Raw genomic sequence first — 21,358 nt, 5'->3', positions numbered from 1 at the left:
CCCCCCCGCCTTGTGTGTCAGTTTGTGGTACTTTGGTGACCTGTGTGTTACTGTGTTACGGGAAGCTATGCCACTGGTATTTTTAAGACCAGCAGGGGTACACACATTGGACAGATTTCAGCAGAGCTTCCAAATTAAGACACACTAGGAGAAAGAGAGGAATGTTGAAAGGTTAACCATCAAAAACCTTATGAATTAGCAGCAAAACACTGTCTAATACAGTGCTGGAAGATGAGCCCTTCAAATTGGAAGGCACTCAGAATATGACTGAAGAAAAGCTGCCTCCTCAAATTAGAGTTGACCTTAATGATGTGGCTATAGCAAAGCTTTTGAGACTATCATTTTCTGATGTGACACAACTCAAAATGAGAAGAAACAGCTGTAAACATCCATTAATAATTAGAACATGGAATCTATGAAGTATGAATCTAGAAAAAAATGAAAGTTGTCACAAATTAATTGGAACACATAAAGATCGTTATCCTAGACATTCTTGAGCTGAAATAGACTGGTGTTGGCCATTTTGAATTGGATAATCATGGTTTACTATGCAAGAAATGACAAACTTTTTCTGATATAAAATATTTATCAAAAATACCATCTCAAGATCTATCTTGAAGTACAGTGCTGTCTGTGATAGGATAATATCCATACGCCTATAAGGAAGATACCACGATTATTCAAAAGAAGGCAAGAGGACAACTGTGGGATATAACATCATTGCTCATGTGCAAGTTCAAGCTGAAGCTGAAGAAAAAACAGCTAGCTATTCCTCTGAAACCTTATACAGGGTTACTATAGGTCGGAACCGACTCAAAGGCACTTAACAATGAGAGCTAAAACATGACTACATCCCATCTGAATTTAGAGACTAACTCATGAACAGATTTGATGTTTTAGACACTAAGTCTGAACACCAGAGGAGTTGTTAACGACATCAAGAACATCATATATGAAGAAACAAAAGGTCATTAAAAAGACAGGAAAGAAGGAAAAGATGGATGTCCAAAGAGACTCTCAAACTTGCTCTTGAGCATAGAGAAGCTAAAGTGAACACAAGAAATAAAGAGCTCAACAGAAAAATTCAAGAGGCAGTTCGAGAAGACAAAGTCAAGCATTATAATGAAATGTGCAAAAACCTGGAGTTAAAAAGCCAAAAGGGAAGAACAGGCTCATTATTTCTCAAACTGAAAGAAATGAGAATAAAACAACAGTTCAAGCCTCAAGTTGTAATATTGAAGGAGCTATGATGTGGCATGTAGGTAAGCACTGGACTTGTAAACACAAGGTCAGCAGTTCAAACTCCTCAGCCTCTGTCTGAAACACTATACAGGGTCACTATGAATTGGAACTGACTCAAGGGCCCAACAAGAAGAAGAACATGGGCAAAATATGAAATGATGGAGGGTGTAGCGAAAAAAGATGGAAGGAGGACTACACAGCGTCACTATATCAAAAAGAATTGGTTGATGTTCAACCATTTGAAGATAGAATATGGTCAAGAACTGATGATATTTAATGAAGAAGTCAAAGCTACACTGAAGGCACTGGAGAAAAGCAAAACTCCAGGAATTGATGGAATACCAATTGAAATGTTTCAGCAAAGTGATGCAGTTCTGGAGGCACTCACTCCTTTAGTCTAGGCAAGAAATTTGGAAGACAGCTAGTAGATCAGTCAGTTGGACGAGATCTATACTTGTGCCCATCCCAAAGAAAGGTGACCCAACAGAATACAGAAATCATTGAGTAGTGTCATTAATATCTTATTCAGGTAAAATTTTGCTGAAGATCAGTGAAAACCAGTGGCAGCAGTACATCTACAAGGAACTGTCAGAAATGCAAGCCCAATTCAGAAGAGAATGCAGTACAAGGAATATATCATTGCTGATGTCAGATGGAGCTTGGCTGAAAGTACCAGAAAAATTTTACTAATGCTTTATTAGCTACTCAAAGGTGTTCCTCTGTGTGGATCATTATAAACTATGGATAACATGGTGACTGATGATATCCCAGAACACTTAATTGTGCTTGTGAGGAACCTGTGAAAAGGCTAATCGTTAGAATGGAACAAGGGGATAGATTACTAAGTGGTTCAAGATCAGGAAAGACGTGTGTCAGAATGCAACCTTTACCATACTTATTCAATCTTTATGTTGAGCAAATAATCTGAGAAAAACTGGATTATATGAAGAACATGTCATCAGGATTGGAGGAAGACTCATGAACAAATTGCGATATGCAGATGATATAACCTTGCTTGCTGGAAGCAAAGAAAACTTAAATATTTAGTAACAAAGAACAAAGTCTTTAGTATGATTTGTACCTCAATGTAAAGAAAATTAAAATCCTCACAACTGGAACAATGAAAACATCCTGATAAATGGAGAAAAGATTGAAGTTGTCAAAGACTTCAATTTGCTTGCTCCCACAATCAAAGCTCATGGGAGCAACAGTTAAGAAATCAAACAACATATTGCATTGGGCAAATCATTTCAAAAGACTTCTTTAAAATTTTTTAAGCAAAGATGTCAGTTTGAGGATTAAGGATTTAACTAGATTCCTTGTAATTACCGTATTCTTGTCTTTGAATCCTTGGTTCTTGGCAGAGTAGAAACACGTAAATGTGTATTCTATGAATGACTAGTTGACTTTCTTGTTATATTTACAACAGATTATTCACAGCATTGACACTATAGGATCAGCACTGGACTGTGAACCACAAGGTCGGCAGTTCAAACCCACCACCTGCTCCTTGGAAACCACCATATACAGAACAGGGTCGCTATGAGTTGGAATCAGCCAGATGGCACTTAAGAACGACAACATTCACAGCAGTAAATTGTTTTGTTAATTAATGAGCTAACTGAAGCTAAGCCATTGTGTCATCAAGTTGGTTCTGACTCCTAGTGACCCTGATTAGGGTTACCAATGTAGCTGGTGGGTTTGAACTGCCGACCTTGTAGTTCAAATCAACCTTGTGGTCCCTTGCAGTATCCTGCAGTGCCATACCAGGACTCCAACCAGTTTATAATGAATCTTTATAGTGAATCATATCATGGAGGTTAATGTCCTAAAAAGCAACTACCATAATGAGCTCTGAAGGGTTGTGTGAGTGTGTGTGTATGTGATATTTAGGTGAAAATTTATCAAGCAAATTGGTTTTCCGTTCATCAGTTCAGACATATTTTGTTTCGTGGCATTGATTGCAGTCCCCACACTAACAGTTCCTCCATGTGTTAACCATTTCCCTTTGTCCTTCATTCCTATCTTTCCCTGCTGGCCTCTGAGCTTTATCCCTGGCAAATGCTATCCTTTAGCATATGTGTGTGTGTGTTTCTGTTCATTGTGTTGTTCAAGTCTCACCACTTACTTATTTGCAAATTTTTCCATATATAGTGACCTTTTGTCCAAATCTTAAAGCCATCTTTTAAGGATGCCCTTATAGTTCTTTTTTATTATTATTATTTTAAATTAAACAAGTTGTCTTAATTTCTTTCTTTCTTTTTAAAATCCTTTAAAGAGCTGGTGATATTTTGGGATATTTTAATTCTTTAGACATCTATACAAAATGTCCTCCTATTTACACACTTGATTCTCACAGGTAATAGTAGAGTTAAATAGGAACTCAGACTGTTTAAGTGGAGAGTCAGGCATGAAGTCTAAAGTTTGAAACTGCTACTGTTTCTTCTCACTCATTCCCATCACTTCTCAGATTCCTAGATCATTCCTGCTGGTCTAAATACTACTTTTGTCACATGGAAACACTGTGAAATACCATCCTCTGATAAGTATTTGGGAGGGAAAGAGTAAGAGAATAAAGCAACAGGCATTACAAAACTCCTGGCAGAATTTTAAATATTGTACCTTTGAAGCTAACCATCACAGCTAAATGTCTAACACTGTTTTATGTCTTTTCTACAAAAAGCCTCATCAAATAATGGAGTAAGAAAACCTCAGTCTTCTTTATCAAGGTTTAAAATGTATGGTTGTCACTTTCCTCTAGATAACCTCTAATTATAGCAGATAGATTTGAAGTGTAAAATAGCTCTGCCTAATGGACGCTGTCACTCAGTTGCATTCTGTTTCCCCTCAAGACAGGATGTATGTTGTTCAGATACAGAGGTTTAGAGTCCAAAAGATGTCAAGTAAAATACTAATTTCTAACTGTCTCCCTCAAGCATTAATATTCATGTAAAAAACTATTCTATCACATAATGAAAAATAAATGTATATGAATTCCTGACACTGACTTTTAAATATATAAAAATGAAATAATTACCTTTCATATGATAAAAATTATTCTTTGGAAAATCTGTTAGTTTTCATTTATACTAAAATTCTAAGTATAAACATTTTAGATCGGAAGATAGCTATTTCTTATAAAACATCTGAACGATTTTTAAATCTCTAACTGGTTTTAATGTAAGTGAAGGCTCTTTAATTACAGAAGATGTTAGTTTCATTTAAATTTATTAAGTGAGAAATGCTTAAATAAAAAATAATAGCCTTTAAAAATGAACTAGGTTTCTTAAACTATAAAAATTATATGATAATTATAAATTTCAGCCCTGGGTATTTAGTGGTATGAAAATGTATATTTAAAATTTCAGATATGATAATTATATATATATATATATTTTAACTTTTAAAAATATTTACTGAAATATGTTTGGAGGAAGTAAGTCTGGTTGCTTCAAAATTGCATCTGTAGAATAGAGAGGACAGGTAAAACAGAATGGCCATGTGTGGACAATTGAGTTACATGAGCATTCTTTATACCAATCTGTCCACTACTATATGTTTAAATTTTTCCATTTAAAACTTACATATTTTTCAAGATGTGAGTAGAAGGGGAAAATGAAGCTAAAAAATCAGAAAATTTGAACTTGTACCGCATGGTTTATTTCCTCTTATAACTTGCATGAACCTGGGATTTCTCAGTAGGAAGATAGGCTCAAATTTTTAGCTTGGACATGGGACTTGATAAATGGGACTTAAAGAGTTAGCTGGACCACTAGGAAAGGAGTTGGCCTATTTGTTATGTTTCAGCGGTGGAAGCTTTTATAAAGGACTACAGTTCAGGTGCCTTGGAGTCTTTTATTCCACCCTTTGTTGTTGTTAAGTACCAGCAGGTCTGTTCTGACTCAGATCAACCCCTATATAGGGTTTCTGAGGAGTGGCTGGCTGGTGAACTTGAACAGCCAACCTTGCTGTTCAAACCAACTTTGCAGTCCAGTGCACTAACCTGCCTTCTTTTTTACATTTAGAATAAAATCCAAAATGCTTAACATAATTTAAAAGGATTTTTATGATCTATTTCCTGCCTTCCTCTCCTGTTTTATTCCAGGCTGTTTGATTCACACCCACTGTGTTCCATCAGTGCTGGTTTTTATTTTTCTAGAATCTGCCTGGTTTTTTCTTGCCTTTGATACATTTACATTGCCAACTCATTGCCTGACCAACTCCTACTCAACCTTCAAGTCTTAGAGTAGTGTTATTTTCTTTGTCCCTTCATAATAATAGATATAATTATATATCTGTGTAACTATTTGATGCCTGCCTCTGCCCTCATCATAAGAGCAGCAGTGATACTATTTTGTTCTTCGGTATAACCATAGAGCCTATCACAATGCCTGCCAGGTAGAAAACACTCCATAAACATTAGTTCAACAGAGGACTAAATGAGTGAATGGTAGATAAGGCTCATTCTCTTAGAGCAGCACTGATTGTTAAAAATCATGTATTTCTTCTCATCACTCTTTTCTGTGCATGGGATATAAAGCAAGTACCTCTCTCATTTTGTTGTTAGTAGAATTGTCATCCTTGGTGTTCATGGGGAATTGGCTTCAGGACCCCCAGGATACCAAAATGCACAGATGCACAAGTCCCTTGTAGAAGATGGCATAGTACTTACATACAACCTACACACATCTTCCTGTATCCTTCCTGTATTAGGTACTATAAATAAATCATCTCTAGATTCTTTATTGTACCTAATGAAATGTAAGAAGTTCTTGTGTGGCACTGTAGGATAAGCACTGGACTATTAACTGTTCAAACCCACCAGCAGACTCCACAGCACCTAACAGTACAATGTAAATGATATGAACAGCACTTTAAGCTCCCTCTTAGCCCTTAAAGGATTGCTTTGACCACTTAATTGTCCATCTCCCGCCCGCCCTCCCTCCCAATATTTCTGATCCATGGTTGGCTGAATTCAGGAATGTGGAACCCACCATGAATGGTGGTAGTGTGCTGTGGAGTCAGTTCTGACTCTTAGGGACCCCCGTTCGAATAGAGTATCCAAGACTATCAATCTTTATAGGAACAGAAAGCCTCATCTTTCTCCTACAGAGTGGCTGGTAGATTCAAACTACTGACCTTGTTGTTAGCAGCCCAGCTCATAACCCACTATGTTACCAGGGCTCCTTGTACTAGGAAGGAGCACTATGATGGATCAAGTTAATTACAGTGGATAATTGTAACTACGCCTTAAATCATTAAAGAGTGATATTTACTTGTATTTATGATGTTGCATTTTGTTTCCTTTTTAATTCTCTAAATTTGACTTTTTCCCCCTTTTCTCAGGTACTCTCTGCCCTTGACATTCTCCAACCTCCGCACATTGACTATTTTGAAGAAATGTATCCTATCCAGGGAATGTGAAAGAAGGGAACAATTTTTTATTAATTTGTTCTTCTATTACCCTTGGGGTTCATACCTTGAAATGTATTAAATAACAGCCTTGCAGAAGTGCTGAAACCAGGTAATTTTGAAATCCAGAGCATTCTGGCAGAGCTTAGTGTTGTCAGTATGTCCTGTGAGGTAACACCACAAAACAGAACTTCTGTATAGATATCTTATTTAATCCCCACACAGCCTTATGAGATAGGTTATTAGCATCTCCATTTTGCAAATGAAACTTGTAGTGGAACCCAATAAAGTGCCTGTCAGTCAAGAGGATAATAACTGCTCTTCTTTCTACACTGCTTGGGGTAAGATGAAAATTAAACTAAATGTTTTGAGTTCTATGGAGTCTGGTGGCTCTGATGATGGTAATGACCATTATATAGTTTTTAAGTGTTTTACACATAGGAGTTGATTTCGTTTCGGTTGGGGGTGAGGGGGAGGAAACATATGAGAAAGGTGTTGTAATTATTGTCATTTTATAAAAGAGGAAATTGAAGGACAAAAGATAGAAACTTACCCAAGGTCACAGAGCGAGTCTTGGAATTGAGGTTCAGTCCCAGACAGTGTAACCTGCGCAGTCTTAATCTATTAACACTGTACTCCTGTTACTGTTTCCCTGGTGGCATAGTGGGCTGTGGGTTGGATTGCTAACTGCAAGGTCAGTAGTTTGAATCCACCAGATGCTCCACAGGAGAAAGATGATCCCATAAAGATTTACAGCCTCTGACGTCCTATAGAGACTCTGTGAGTTAGAACCAACTCTAGGACATACACCTTACTGCAGTTAATGTGTAAAAATAGTATGTTATATTATGGGTAATAATGAACCAAAACCAGTTCCTGGTAATAGATCCTATGACTGTACATTCAAACATTGGAACATAAATTAGCCTATCTAATATTCCTAGGCAGTGTGTTACCATTTACCATTCTACATTTAAACTCTAAGTGAAAGATAGCAATTCCTAAATGACTTAATTTGATGAGCTCATGAAAGTACAGTTTATTTGTTGTAGGCTTTTAAATGAACATTTTAGCCCTGTGACTCAGAACGCAAATTGTTATGATAGTGGGATACTTGTACTGATCCAAGAGTGAGATAAATTGATAAATGATAATCCTTAGTGATACCTTTTAATCCAGAAATCTTTTATGGATCCAACCTTTGTGTAGTAAAGAGTTATTTGAGCAGACTTGGGTTCTCACTAGCTCCTGACTGTTAAAGATTGTATACCCTAGACCTTGGGCCAGATCATATAGTTTTTGCTTACAACATGATTTAAGATGAACATTTGGTTTTGTTCACCTGCACTCCTGGGCTACACTGTATCTATTTGGCCTATTGGGGAAAATACTAACTACTGAGTAACTAAAGTCAGTCACCTAGTTTGCACCATTTTCACTTACTGTCATGTATTAGGTTGGATGTTGTTGCTGGAAGAGTTAACTTCTGTGTGACTCCAACCCAACACAAGCTTCCAGCTAACCTCTCTGTGGGAGAAACTCTCTGTGGGAGAGGCTAGCTGGAATCTTGAGTCAGGTTTCTCCTGGATTTCTTTCTATGCATCTTTTCTCCTTTTCTGATTTTGCCTTCTTTTAGCTGTTATGAACTTTAACCAAGAGTATAATAGCTTTTCTGGGTCCTGTGAGTTCTTCTAGTGAATCCTCATGGTCAGGGGGAACCTTGAAACACTTTTTACCAAAAAAAAAAAAAAAAAAAAAAAAAAACAAAAATAACCTAAGAATAGAAGAATTTTGAAAATTCTTTTCTCCTCCACTATGGGTCAGTAGGAGTCCTGGTCTGGCACTGTAGGATAAGCACTAGCTCGCACAGTCGATTTGAGCCACAAGGTCAGCCATTCAAACTCACCAGCTGCTCTCGGAACCCCTATTATAGGGTCTCTATGAGTCAAAACCGACTCAACTGCACTTAACAACAAATGGGTTGGTAAAGTCCATAAGTGCTAAAAGGTTGGAAGTGATAACCCACCCATTGGTACCAGGGAAGAAAGGCCTGCCTAGTGATCTGCTTTCATTAAGATCACAGCCAAGAAAATTCTGTTGAGTAGTTCTACTTTGTAGTGTGCATGAGGTGGCCATGCGTCAGAATGGGCTTGACAGCAACTAGCTACAGTGTGTCAGTGATGGCAACTTAAGAGAAGACACCAGCAATTCTATTTCACAGACTTCTTCAAACTTACTTGGGTCGTCACTGAACAAAAGGAGGCATCTGATGGCCATGGGGCAGCACTTGTTTCCTTTCCAAAGAAGTCCCTTCTTATAGCCGATCAACAACTTTTAGCTGGTGGGAAGGAATTCACATTATTATGAATGTGTAGCACTATTTCTGCCTCTTTGGAAATAATTACAAACCTTCAAATTAGAAGCAATCTCATTTATTAAGTAAGCATTTTACTCTATTACTCATTGTGCTCAGTGATTCACTAGGACACACAGAACTCAGAAATGTTGTTGTACTCATGGTTACAGGTTATTACAATGAATGGATACAGGTTAACATAAGCGAAGGATAAGAGTCCAGGAGAAACCCAGCATGAGCTTTCAGGTGTCCTCTCCCATGAGGGCACACCAACAGCACTTATAATTCTCCCAAAAAATTCACATGACATATGCAAATGTTACCAACCAGGGAAGCTCATCTAAGCCTTGGTGTTTAGGGTTTTCATTGGGCATCAGCCATGTAGGTATGAAGTGCCTGTGTGACTGACCTTAGCCACTCAGTAGCTAGTATATAGATTCTTTCCCCAAGAGGTCAATTGGGGACCCAGGTACACAAAAAGATGTGTTTATCATATATCATATATTTATTGTTGATAAGTGTCATCAAGTCAGTTTTGACCATAGCATTACTGTATAGGATTTTCAAAGAGCAGCTGGTGGGTGTGAACCACCAACCTTATTGTTAGCAGTCTACTGTTTATCCTACACAACCACACCAACATAGTTAACATAAACCATATGGAGCATATGAAGGTCTCAGGTATACCAAAACATTCTTTTCAGGCAGGATATTTTAAGGGCTTACAGGTTAAAGGCCACTGTGAAGACCTTTGAAATGTGTAGGGTTTAGGCAGCCTTGACTACTGAGTTAACCCTTTACTACACAAGGACCAACTCTGGGCCAATCATGTTTTCAGATAAGTTGGTGAATATGGCTATATTTAATAAATGCCAGGTTTATTTAGGAGCCCTGGTGTAGTGCTGTAGGATAAGCACTCCACTGCAAGGTCGGTTTGAACTGCAAGGTTGGTGGTTCAAACTCACCAGCCGCTCTTCAGAAACCTCATACAGGGTCTCTATGAGTCGGAACCGACTTGATGGCACATAACAACAAGGTCTATTTAGGTTCTCTTCACTAAACATTTAGCTAATTCATTGTGTTCATTTGTACCTTACAGATCACAGAAGAATTATTTATGTCAGGCATTAATTTTGTGTATTTGGGTTTGTCATTACTTTTTTATATATAATTTATTTTGTTGTTGTTTGGGGGGATATATGCATCAGAACATATGCCAATTCATCAATTTCTACATGTACATTTCAGTGAAATTGGTTACACTTCTCAAGTTGTACAATCATTCTCACCATTTTTTTCGGAGTTGTTCCTTTCTCCTTTATCATAAACTCGTTGTCCCCTAAGGTTCCCATCTAACCTTTCAAATTGTTGCTAGGTAGATTTTAAAACCTTTAAGTTCTTTTCTAAGCTCAAGTTTTAGCGTGCTAAAGTACCACATTTTTCATGTTGCACTTTTTTGAGTTTGTGTTTGAAACTCTGTATGAAAACAGTTTGGCACTTAATTACTTTACAACCACTTGAAATGTAATCCAGGAGAAGCCAGTTCTAATTGGTTGATTGGAAAACAATATTTATTATGCTTCAGTCATGATTTTGGACTTTGCACAATACACATTAACAGAGTCCTTACCAGAAAACCTGTTGGATTGAGACTTAATCTCAGCATATGCAGACTAATAGAGGTGGTGGCTGGTCTTCTGTGCAGAAGCATTCCCATCTAAACCCAGTGGAAGTAGAAATCTATTGGAGTGACCACATATTCCCATTTACCAGGCCAGTCCCGTGTTTTACCTGATGTCTGCTATAATTAATTATTTGTAATGTCTTCTTTGACTTGCAGATGTGTCCCTTTTTGGATGATAGCTTTGGCAGACAGAAATCTCTGCCACAAAAGCACATAGCCTACATTTTTGTCCATTAATTAATATTAGGGTCCTGGTGTGGCTCTTAAGATAAGCACTGTAACAAGGTCAGCAGTGCTAATCCACCAACCATGCCTCAGAAACCCTATACAGGGGCTCTCTGAGTTGGAACCGATTCAGTGGTGCTTAACAACAACAACAATATATACCCTGTTTTATACCAAAGTTTTATCATGTAAAGTAAGACTATACAGTGTATGATTTTGCAACAGCTGCTAATACATAACAGCTCTGTCACCCTCAAGGAATGTAAAAAGTCATTGGAAAGCTAAGAACAAAAAAATATGTATACGATTCCTATTAAAGGGGAGCTGGGAGTGGAGTGTGTCCATTGGACCTTGAGTCCCAACACTTTGAAGCTCCTAAGTCAGGGAAAGATTGATGCCAAGACACATGGAGATCTCCAAAGAATGCTGGGTTGACACATGCTAAAAGGAGACAAGGACCCTTCTCCAGAGCTCTGAATTCAGATTGTTAACGTCCACAACTGTGAGAGCATGGGAGAAAAGAGGAGACTTTCTGCTCCCATAAAAGTTTGTAGCTCAGAAACCCTATGTAGGGCCACTATGAGTCAGAGCCAATTTGATGGTAGCTAACAACAACATTCCATATTCCAATTTCAGACATATTGTCAGGAGGGAGCAGTTGCTGGAGAAGGATATCATGTTTGGTAAGGTGGAGGATCAGAGAAAAGGAGGAAGACCCCCAACAAAATGGACTGGCCAAGTGGCAGCATCAATGGACTCATGTATGGCAACAGCAGTGAGGTTGGCCCAGGATCGGGCAGTGTTTTATTCTGCTGTGTATAGGGTCCCTATGAGTCAGTACCGACACGATGGCACCTAACAACAACAACATACCATTTGAACTGCAAGGTTGGCAGTTCAAGCTCACCAGTCACTCCTCAAAGTCCTATACAGGGTCTCTATGGGTCAGAAATGACTCGACAGCACTTAACAACAACAACATATGATTCCTATGGAATGCACTCATTTTCTAAATAACTGTTAGAAAGAATGAAGTCGATGTACTAGGAGCTTTGAAGATTCCCAAGTTATAAGAATTTCCTCTAATTTATTCCACTAATATAAGCATCAGTTGTATTCCTAAAACCAGTCTGTTCTGCTCTCTGTTATAGTCCCAACATCTAGGCCCATGCCTGACATATTTTTGTTGTTGTGTGCCATCAATTCAATTCCGACTCATAGCAACCCCAGACTGCCATATCTTACTCTCACAAAGCAGCTAGTGAGTTCAAATAGCCAGTGTTTAGTTGGCAACCAAGCAATTAAACACTATACCACCAGGCCTCCTTGCATGACATGTAAAACCCAAATCCATTGCCATTGAACCGATTCTGACTCATAACAACCCAACAGGACGGTGTTGAACTGCCCTACCGGGTTCCAAGACTACATCTTTCTCTGGCTGAGCAGCTAGTGGGTTCAAACTGATAACCTTTTGGTTAGCAGCCAAGCACTTAACCCCTGTACCACAAGGGCTCCTTGCCTGGCATTTGTCATTACGTTGTTAAGTGCCTTCTAGTCGGTTCCGACTCATAGCAACATTGAAAGGTTTTTGATGCTGTAAATCTTTATGAAAGCAAAGCCTCATCTTTCTGTCATGGAGCGACTGGTGAGTCTGAACTGTCAACCTTGTGGTTCACAGTATAGGGTTTCTGAGATCACCTGGTGACTTTAAACTGCCAGCTTTGTGGCTAGTCCAGTACTTAGCCTACAGCACCACATCAGGGCTCTGGATGCTAAATTTTAAAAAAAGGTAATGAATAAAATGGTCTCTACCATTCAAGTTTGTACTCTACCCATCTCATTTCTGTCGAATTGATATCAAGTCATAGGAACCCTATAGAACAGAGTAAACGTTTCGGCTGTAAAACTTGCTTGAAGCTGACTGCCACATCTTTCTCCCGCAGCGGCTGGTAGGTTAGAACTGCAGGCCTTTCAATTAGCAGTCAGCACTTTAACCAGTCTATTACCATGACTTCTTGTTAGTAATCTACTGGAGAATAAAATCACATAAATAGTAATTATAAATTAGGTTGAAAGATACGATAGGAAGAACCTAGGTATCGCTGAAACATTAGGGATTTGATTAACACGCTTTCCCATTTGAGCTTTCAAAACTGGATTGAAAGCATTTCATGATTTAAAACAAAACTTTTTACGTACCCTCTCTCACCAACCCTAACTCCATACCCTTGCTTCCTAGGTAGGCAAAACCAAGGAAAAATTGGTGAAATTGTCCAGCAGTTACTAAATTCCTACTTACTGACCTCTGGGCAGCCTTATTTAATTATTCACCCAAACATTCAGCACTACTGTGTGTATATATTTATTCAACACCACTGTGTACATGACATTGTATTAATCTCTGGAGTGAATATAAACATTAATTAACAGGGGGTTTTTTGTTTGCTTTGCTTTTTTTTTTTTTTAACGTGCCAGGCACTGTTCTAAATACTCTTATCCTTGTAACACTATAGAATAAGCATTGGACTACTAACTGCACAGTTGGTGGTTCAGATCTGTTCCCATGAAGATTAGCAGTCTGGAGAACCCTATATAGACTTGATGGTAGTGGGTATGTGGGTATGTCTGTTATACAGGTGAATAAACTGTAGCTCAGGAAGGTAGATACCTTGTTCAAGGTTACTTAGCTAGAAATGACAGGGCTGAGATTTGAATACAGGCTGTTGGCCCAGTGGACCAAGAGGGCTCATAACTCACTCTGCTCTGCTGCCTCTTTCCCTCAGGAGAACAAAGTCTGTGGGGAGATATATAGAAATAATTAAATGGACTGTGGTGTGGGACTTTAAAAGAAGAAGAAATTACTTTAAGCAAAACAAACATTAAGGAGACTCTACGAAGGAAAAGACATTTCAGATAAGGATAGAAGAATTTGGACATGTAACATTGAGGAGCATCAACTTTCCAGGGAGTAAATATAGGGCCCATCTTTAGGGAATGGTAAAACACCCAGTTAGCTAGCATCTAGTATGTGTGAATAATGAGAAATTAAGCTGGCTGGGGTCAAGTCTTGGAAAATCTTAATGTAGAAACAGGGAAATGGTCTTTATTCAGTCAACATTTGAGGCCAAATGAAAGATTTTTTGTGGAGAGGAATGACAAAATTGAAAGTGTACTTTTAAAATTCAACAAGAAATTGGCTGGCAACTGAGAGTCAGTGAAGGGTGCACAGATAGATTGCTGTGAAAGGAAAACAGAAAGATGTTCGGCAAATGATTGGATCTGGGGAGAAAGCAACTAAGATCATGATGTGTTTCCTGTATAGACTTTAAAAGGGGGGAGGAAAAGTGATAGCAATGAAGAAGAATAGGTTAGAGGCTCCCTTAAAACTATTCAGACTAATGGAACCTAAGATGTGAAAGAATTAAGGAGCACTGTGGTGGTCAGCACTGTTCTTATCCATGTTTGTCCCTCTCTACTGTATCATTCCCAGGCTTTTAATACAATTCTTGGTACATAATGGATTCTCAATGATTATTTGATAAATAAAAGAGTGGCTCTTCTCCCTTGATGGTTCCAGGGACTTCTGCTGCTAGGCTGAAGAGTTCATCACTCTTCTCCTTGCTACAAAACCTTCACAAGCGGTCCTGATAACAGTTATTCACTATTGTATCACAAGAGACCTATCTGCATTTCATTTCATCAGCCCCACCTAGACAGATTGGATACTATTCAGTAGAGATTCTACCTTCCTTCACGCCCTCTGAATCTAGGTTCCCTCTTGAAAGCCAGTCACTTCTTGCCTTTGTAGCCCCCCCCATTTTGGGTAGCCAATGTCCAAGTTGCCCATCCCTGTCTACTCTGTGTATGGATGGGGTGGGAATGATTCTTGCTGTAAGGATTTTTTCCCTCTTTTGAGCTACTGCATCCATAGGTGTAGGTTAAGTTCATCAAATTGTATCAGATTACTCTTTTCTTCCTCTTCTTTCTTCTTCTGGTTGAGCTCTGATCATCCAGTCGTTGAAGCCAGGTCAAGTGGGTATTATCTGCAAGTGTGGATGTTCTTAGGCATATGCCGTTTCTTCTTATCAGCTGGATGCTTCACTCTCCACTCTAGTCCTCTGTGGCTATGTCACTGACTCTGGGCCCAGGAGTCCCCAGGTCTTGCCAGACACTGCTGGCCAACCAGGTCTCCACCTGAGTTCCCTTTTTGGTTTTCTTGATTGCATGTTTAATCAATTTCAGATTGAAGAAGTTGGTATAATTCTTCTATTTTATCCTCACTGGCTTTAGTGGTTGGTGTGTAAATTTGAATAATAGTGGTATTAACTGGTCTTCCCTGTAGGCGCATGGATATTATCCTATCATTGTACCTCATGACTAATCTGGATATGTTCTCTTTGACAATGAATGCAACACCATTCCTCTTCAATTTGTTATTCCCAGCATAGTAAACCATGTGGTCATCAGATTCAAAATGGCCAGTACCAGTCCATTTCAGCTCACTAATGCCTAAGATATCAGTATTTATAATAGCTCGTGGTGCTTCAAGAAGTTTGGTGCATAAAAGAGAGAAAAAAGATTGACTTAGCACGTTTTTGTTTGTTTTTTATGAGCAGTAGGTTTGTTAGTCAGGATAGGAGACACCTTTAAATGGACCATGATTTTATTTTGTCTCTACTTAACTCTTAGCATAAGAACTCAGTAACAGACTTGTTGGATTTACTTCTGGATTCGTCCTCCTTTTCACTAACAGACTTATTGAATTTACTTCTCCTGGATTCATCCTCCTTTTCACTTTTTCTGTGTTTTCAGACCTTGTTGTGCGTCAGATCTGTCCCTTTTAATAGCTTTGTTTAAAATCTCCAAATAAAATTGAACTACATTGGTGATGGGTAGCTCTGGGCGGATAAAGAAGCACCTATGCTTGGCATGTTGAGAGGCTTGCCTTCTCTTTCTTCACAATGCTATGGTGGCTGTTTAGACCATGGATGGCACTCTGCTCTTGAGTTTAATTACATCATTCATGGTGCCTTTTAGTATAGATCAGAGAAAAATTGGTTTAAAGATGGAGTTTGTCAGACCTGTTCGAAGAGCCAGTGGGTCTAATATGATGATTTGTTGTCTTTTGGAGAAAGTGTTAAGATTTGTTCTTTTGGGATGTTTTAGTTGTGTTATGAAGTGCTGTCGAGTCGGTTCCAACCCGTAGCGACCCTTTATAGGGTTTCCGAGGAGCAGCTGGTGGGCTTGAACCAGGACTCCTGTTTGGAGATAAGAAGTGTGATACTCAGTTCAAGCTCACCAGCTGCTCCTTGGAAACCACAACAACAACATACAACAAATGGGAGTACTGGTGTGGTGTTGTAGGATAAAGCACTGGACTGCAAGGCTGGTTTGAACTGCATGGCTGACGGTTCAGACTCACCAGCCACTCGCTGCTTGGAATCCCTGTACAGGGTCTCTATGGATCGGAACCAACTCAACAACACTTAACAACAGCAACAATACAACACATGAGTTTCTAAAATAATAAAGAAAGAAAGAAAGAATTTGCCTTTTCCTGAGAAAGAGGTTTTGTATTCATTTTTACAACATGACCTTTTTATTCCATTGATTTTTGTAGAGAAGTACAGGCGTGCTTCAGAAAAGGTCAGTGGTTCTAACTGAAACACACTGATTTGTTTCCTAGTGCAGAGACGTGCCCATGCTTTTTGTTGTAAAGAAGATGATGAGCTTTAGAGCTGACCATTTGTTAAAACAGAAAGCAGTTCTCTGTGACACATTGCTATTTTTCCTTCACGTGGAAAGCTTTGAAATCAACAATATCCATAAACCAGATTTTTATTATCCATGCTATTTAATGCCCTAACTTTTATTTCAAACCCGGCAGTTACATATATGAGATCTAGATAAGAGACCTTGCAAGAAAAAAATTAGAGGAAACAGATTTTTCTTGTTTCTCCTCTCAAATAGGAATGGGCAGGATTTCAGAATTAATACTTACATGTTTTCAATGACAACTTGGACTTCTCATACTAGAGAATCACGACTTGAGGGGCCAGACGTGGGTATTTGCATACTACAATTTATTAACTCAGAAATTTACTGTGTCCCTTTGGAAAAGTCAAAGTCTAAAAGTCTTCTAAAAATTTGCAGACCTGTGACTACCATGGAGCCTACTTGATAAACATTTCCCATTATAGTATTTCTTTGGCTTAGCATTGGTTTCTGCCCAATATGAAATTTTAAATTAAAAAAGTCAAGTTTCCATTATCTTAAGTCATTATTTAAGGATTAAAATTAGGGTTTCAGAGATTTTTGTTCATATTCATTTTATAGGAAATAATTTGATACAGCTTCTCCATTTTCTTCTCCCAACTCAACAAAACCAGTTAAGTACCCTAAGTTTGCTGTCTGCAAGCTTTTAAATGTCATTAATAATCTTCCATAGGACATCAGAGTCTCTTCACCTCAAAAACGTTCAATGTGATGTCACATTTCTGTGTAGTTGGACAGGTTGTGAGCTGTATCTGGTGAAAGTTTATTGAGCCTATTTGATCATTTTCTTTATAAAAGGATGTCACAAATGTTCACACATGCACAATTTCGGTCTTCTAGAATGGTGGTGGTGGTTGTTAAGTCCCATTGAGTCAGTTCTGACTCACTAACCCTATATAGGGTTTCCAAGGAGTGGTTGGTGGGTTTGAACTGCCGACCTTGTGATGAGTAGCTCATTGCTCATCCTAAAGCACCACACCAGGAATCCCCAGAACAGTTAGTCTTCTATTATTACGGTGCTTATTCAGCAGTGCTTTATTATTATTTCTATACCTTATCATTAATTTATTCCTTATTTATAAATCCCCCATTAGTTCTTCTTATTGACTCTAAATGTTGTGTTATGAGTCAGTTTTATTTTTTAACGTTTTTTTCCCTGATAGATGGAAAAAATATTACACCTTCTGTGTATTATAGGCTAACTGACGTCAGTCACCAATGTGGCCCCTTCCCCATTCTTTTCTGCCATCCATACCCTTAGTTCTGCTTCCTGACCATAGTCATCTTGAACTTAGTTATTCCTTTCACATTGTAAGCCAGGAACATGATCCTTATCTTGTGCATTTTGTTTTGTTTTCAACATTCTTGTTAATTTGCAAGAAGGTGTATTGTAATAATAAAGAAAGTGGAGTCTGGAACTAGAGGACTGTCTAGAATTGAATCCCAGCCTGTGTCTCTTACTACCTGTGCCTAAATTTCCTGATAAACAAGATGCAAAAATAATGATACCTCATAAAGTTATTATGTGGATTAAATTGGAATATGCATATATACATATACTTAGGATAGTGCCTGGCACTTAGTGCTGTAAAAGTAGCAAGGGAAAGCCTTGTAAATGTGGTAAAAACTCCTATGAACTTTTTGTTACAAACTTAAAATGTTTTCAACCCACTACCAACAGATAGCATTAGCAAGAACTTATCACAAATAAATGGGCTTTCATAACAACCTGACAGAACCAAACCTAACCTGTTTACATAGAGTGGTTTTTTTGTTTTTAAGTAAGTGAAATTAACAGAGGATGAATGTATTATTAACCTTGCTACTTCATATTCCCTTGCTGTGTATCCTCTTCTTCTCAGAAACAATGTATAACTTACTAGCACCTGCAAGCCTCCATCCATGTTATGTCTTTCCTACTGGTTTTCCCGTTCCCTTTGTTATTGTTGTTAGTTGCTATGGAGTAGATTCGGACTCATGGTGACCCATATGTGCAAAGTAGAAGATTCCATAGGGTTTTCTGTGACTTTTTAGAATCAGATTGCCAGTCTTGTTTTTCAGAGCATCTCTGGGTGGCTTTGAATCTCCAGCCATTTGGTTAGTGTTGGTGGTGGTGGTGAATATGTGCCGTGGAGTCAGTTCCAACTCATAATGACTTTGCATAGGGTTTCCGAGGGGCTGTAAATCTTTACTGGACAGAAAGCCTCGTCTTTCTCCTGTGGAATTGCTGGTCGTTTCAAACTGCTTACCATGAGATTAGCAGCCCGACTCGTCACCACTATGCTACCAGAGCTCCTTTTTGAGTTAGTAGCCAGCACCTAATCACTTACACCACCCATGGACTGCTCCATTGCCTTTACCAAACCTTATTAATTTTAAAGATAGGAAACAATGTACTACTTCAGCCTGAGATCCCAATAACTACTCTCCATCCTGTGTCTGGTAGTTCATTGTCCTTTTTGCTTCCTTTAAAATCCCTTCCTGCTGCATAAATATTATTTAGGCTTTGATATGTAGCAAACCCTGGCGTTGCTTTAAAAGAACTGTGTAAAGTTCCAATTCACAATTGGGATTTTCTTTTTTTTTTCTGCATCTGCTTTGAAGAGAGTCACTATAGTTAGAGCAACTTGTTCAGCCAGCTCTTTTGAAACACCTGTTTTCCAGGTAAAGCCAAGAAAAAAAAAATCTAAAGCTTGAATCTAATCTTTTCACCTCTCCATTTAAAAAATATATTCTGTAAAACATCCCAGCTGGTGGAAATGAAATGCTAACGGGCCTCCCAACTCTGAGAGTAATATCGAGTAACAACAAAGCCACACCTAATTTGAGCTTTTGAAAAGTCTTATAACCCCATTATCATTCTCCTGAACTGTTTAGCCTTCTGGCTAACCTTCTGATTATTAGCCTCGTGACATACTTAACTCAGGTGTAAGAGTTTAAGAAGCACTCATGGGACTGTATTTATTTGATCTTTATGTCATATTCCACTGTTCTGGCTTTATTTATATTTTTTTTAAGGTTGGTAGACACCAGGAGGTGTATGTTGCATGAAGACCGAGAGGTTTCAAAAGCCACTAAATATATCAGACCTGCCTTAATTGGAGGGATGGGGAAGCACTGGGGCTTTTAGCCACTTCATAGACCAGCTGAGTCTCCTGCTACCAACTCAATTTATTTGAGAGCAGTACCTCAGGGAACTTAATAGACTACAGCATACTAGTACAAGCCTGTATTTTAGTGAGAGCACAGTTTATTTATGTGCTGTTACTATGTCTTTTTGCTCTCTGCATAATAAATGCATAATACCGTTATTGAATATTAATCAAGAGCACGTCCTTGTACAATTGGTGATATGTGTAATAATTAGGTGTTTAATTGATAGTCTTTTAATGATAACCACTTAAACATGGCAAGAAAACCATATGGTAGAAAATAGGATCCAGTCAAAGTGGCATTTTTCCTAAGGAAATATGATTTGCATGAGCCAAGCAAAGTTTGGTTTTTGGTTTTTGGAAATGTGCTCATTTCTGGAATGCTGATCAGTTGTGGGATACCAATCTGATAGCTAATCTTTACCACCCTGGGCTCAAGCTGGAGAAGGCTTTTCCCAAAATCAAGAATCCCCTGTCTGGAGGTTGCAAAAGTTTCACAGAGATAAGCTGTTTTAATTGCTCCCTGGAGTTTCCATTCTGTCTAAAACCAACCTTAGTGCTCTCAAAAATAAGATGCCAGGTAGGAAACTTTTCCTAGTCTAAGAGAAGACTTTTATCCTCATGAATAAAATTTGAAGGACTTGTATCTATCATTGTTTTGGGTGCCAAAATCAAATCCTGGAACACTCAAGACCCCATGAATAGAAGTGAGTAAAATTTCCCTCTTCATTAGTGATGTTCTTTTAAGACTGCCTGTCTTTACTGATAAGATACAGTAGCTTAAAGGAGCTTTTTTGATTTGTTGCCTGATTTTTGTTACTTTTTTTATATTCATATTCTTTCCTTCTCTTCCCACCCCCAGCCCAAATATTTGGAAGAAACCAGAGCAGTCATACATTTTGGTAATGCTTAGACTTTGATATTGGGAAGCCCTAATCGCTTCTCTCCCCACCCCCAATACCTTATTTAGATATTTGATATCCTTTCTGAGCCTCAGTTTTCTCAACTATAAATAAAGTAGAAATGATACCTTTACAGGACAGTTGGAAAACATTAACACATGCCACACATTTAGCACAATACCTGGCATATTGATGCTTAATAATCTAATCCCTTTCTCCCATACCTTCTTCCTTGCCTTGATGATGATAGCAGGTACTACACATCCCTGTGCCTTATGTGCCAGGCATTTGTATGTGAGTCCCACACATTACCTAAGTCCTGGCAATAACCCTGTTGTTATTGTTATTAAGTGACGTTGAGTCGGTTCCAACCCGTTGTGACCCTGTATAGGGTTTCCGAGGTGTGGCTGATGAGCTTGAACCATCAACCTTGGAGTTCAAAGAACTTTGCAGTCCATTTGCATTAGCCCACAGTACCACACCAGGGCTCCGGCAATAACCTTGTATAGTAGGTATTACTGCATTCTATAAATGCAGGAACAAGCCCAGAAAAGTTAAACTTGCCTAAAATTACCCTAGAAGTGGCAGAGTTGGGATTCTAGCTCTG

At 38.5% G+C, this 21,358-nt stretch overlaps 1 protein-coding gene across 1 annotated transcript in view; it reads left to right on the top strand.

Annotated features, from left to right (window-relative positions):
• Positions 1–21,358, top strand: part of NLK (nemo-like kinase) — a 155,812-nt gene that overhangs the window by 77,796 nt on the left and 56,658 nt on the right. The window contains exon 3 of the mRNA XM_006874222.1: positions 6,589–6,644. Within this exon, the coding sequence (XP_006874284.1) occupies positions 6,589–6,644 (56 nt within the window). The remainder of the gene's footprint in view (positions 1–6,588; positions 6,645–21,358) is intronic.

Source organism: Chrysochloris asiatica, unplaced genomic scaffold (assembly GCF_000296735.1).
Source record: "Chrysochloris asiatica unplaced genomic scaffold, ChrAsi1.0 scaffold00266, whole genome shotgun sequence".
Classification (NCBI taxonomy): Eukaryota; Metazoa; Chordata; class Mammalia; order Afrosoricida; family Chrysochloridae; genus Chrysochloris; species Chrysochloris asiatica.
The sequence above is the reverse complement of the archived record's forward strand: the minus strand, read 5'-3'. Positions and strand labels throughout refer to the sequence as shown.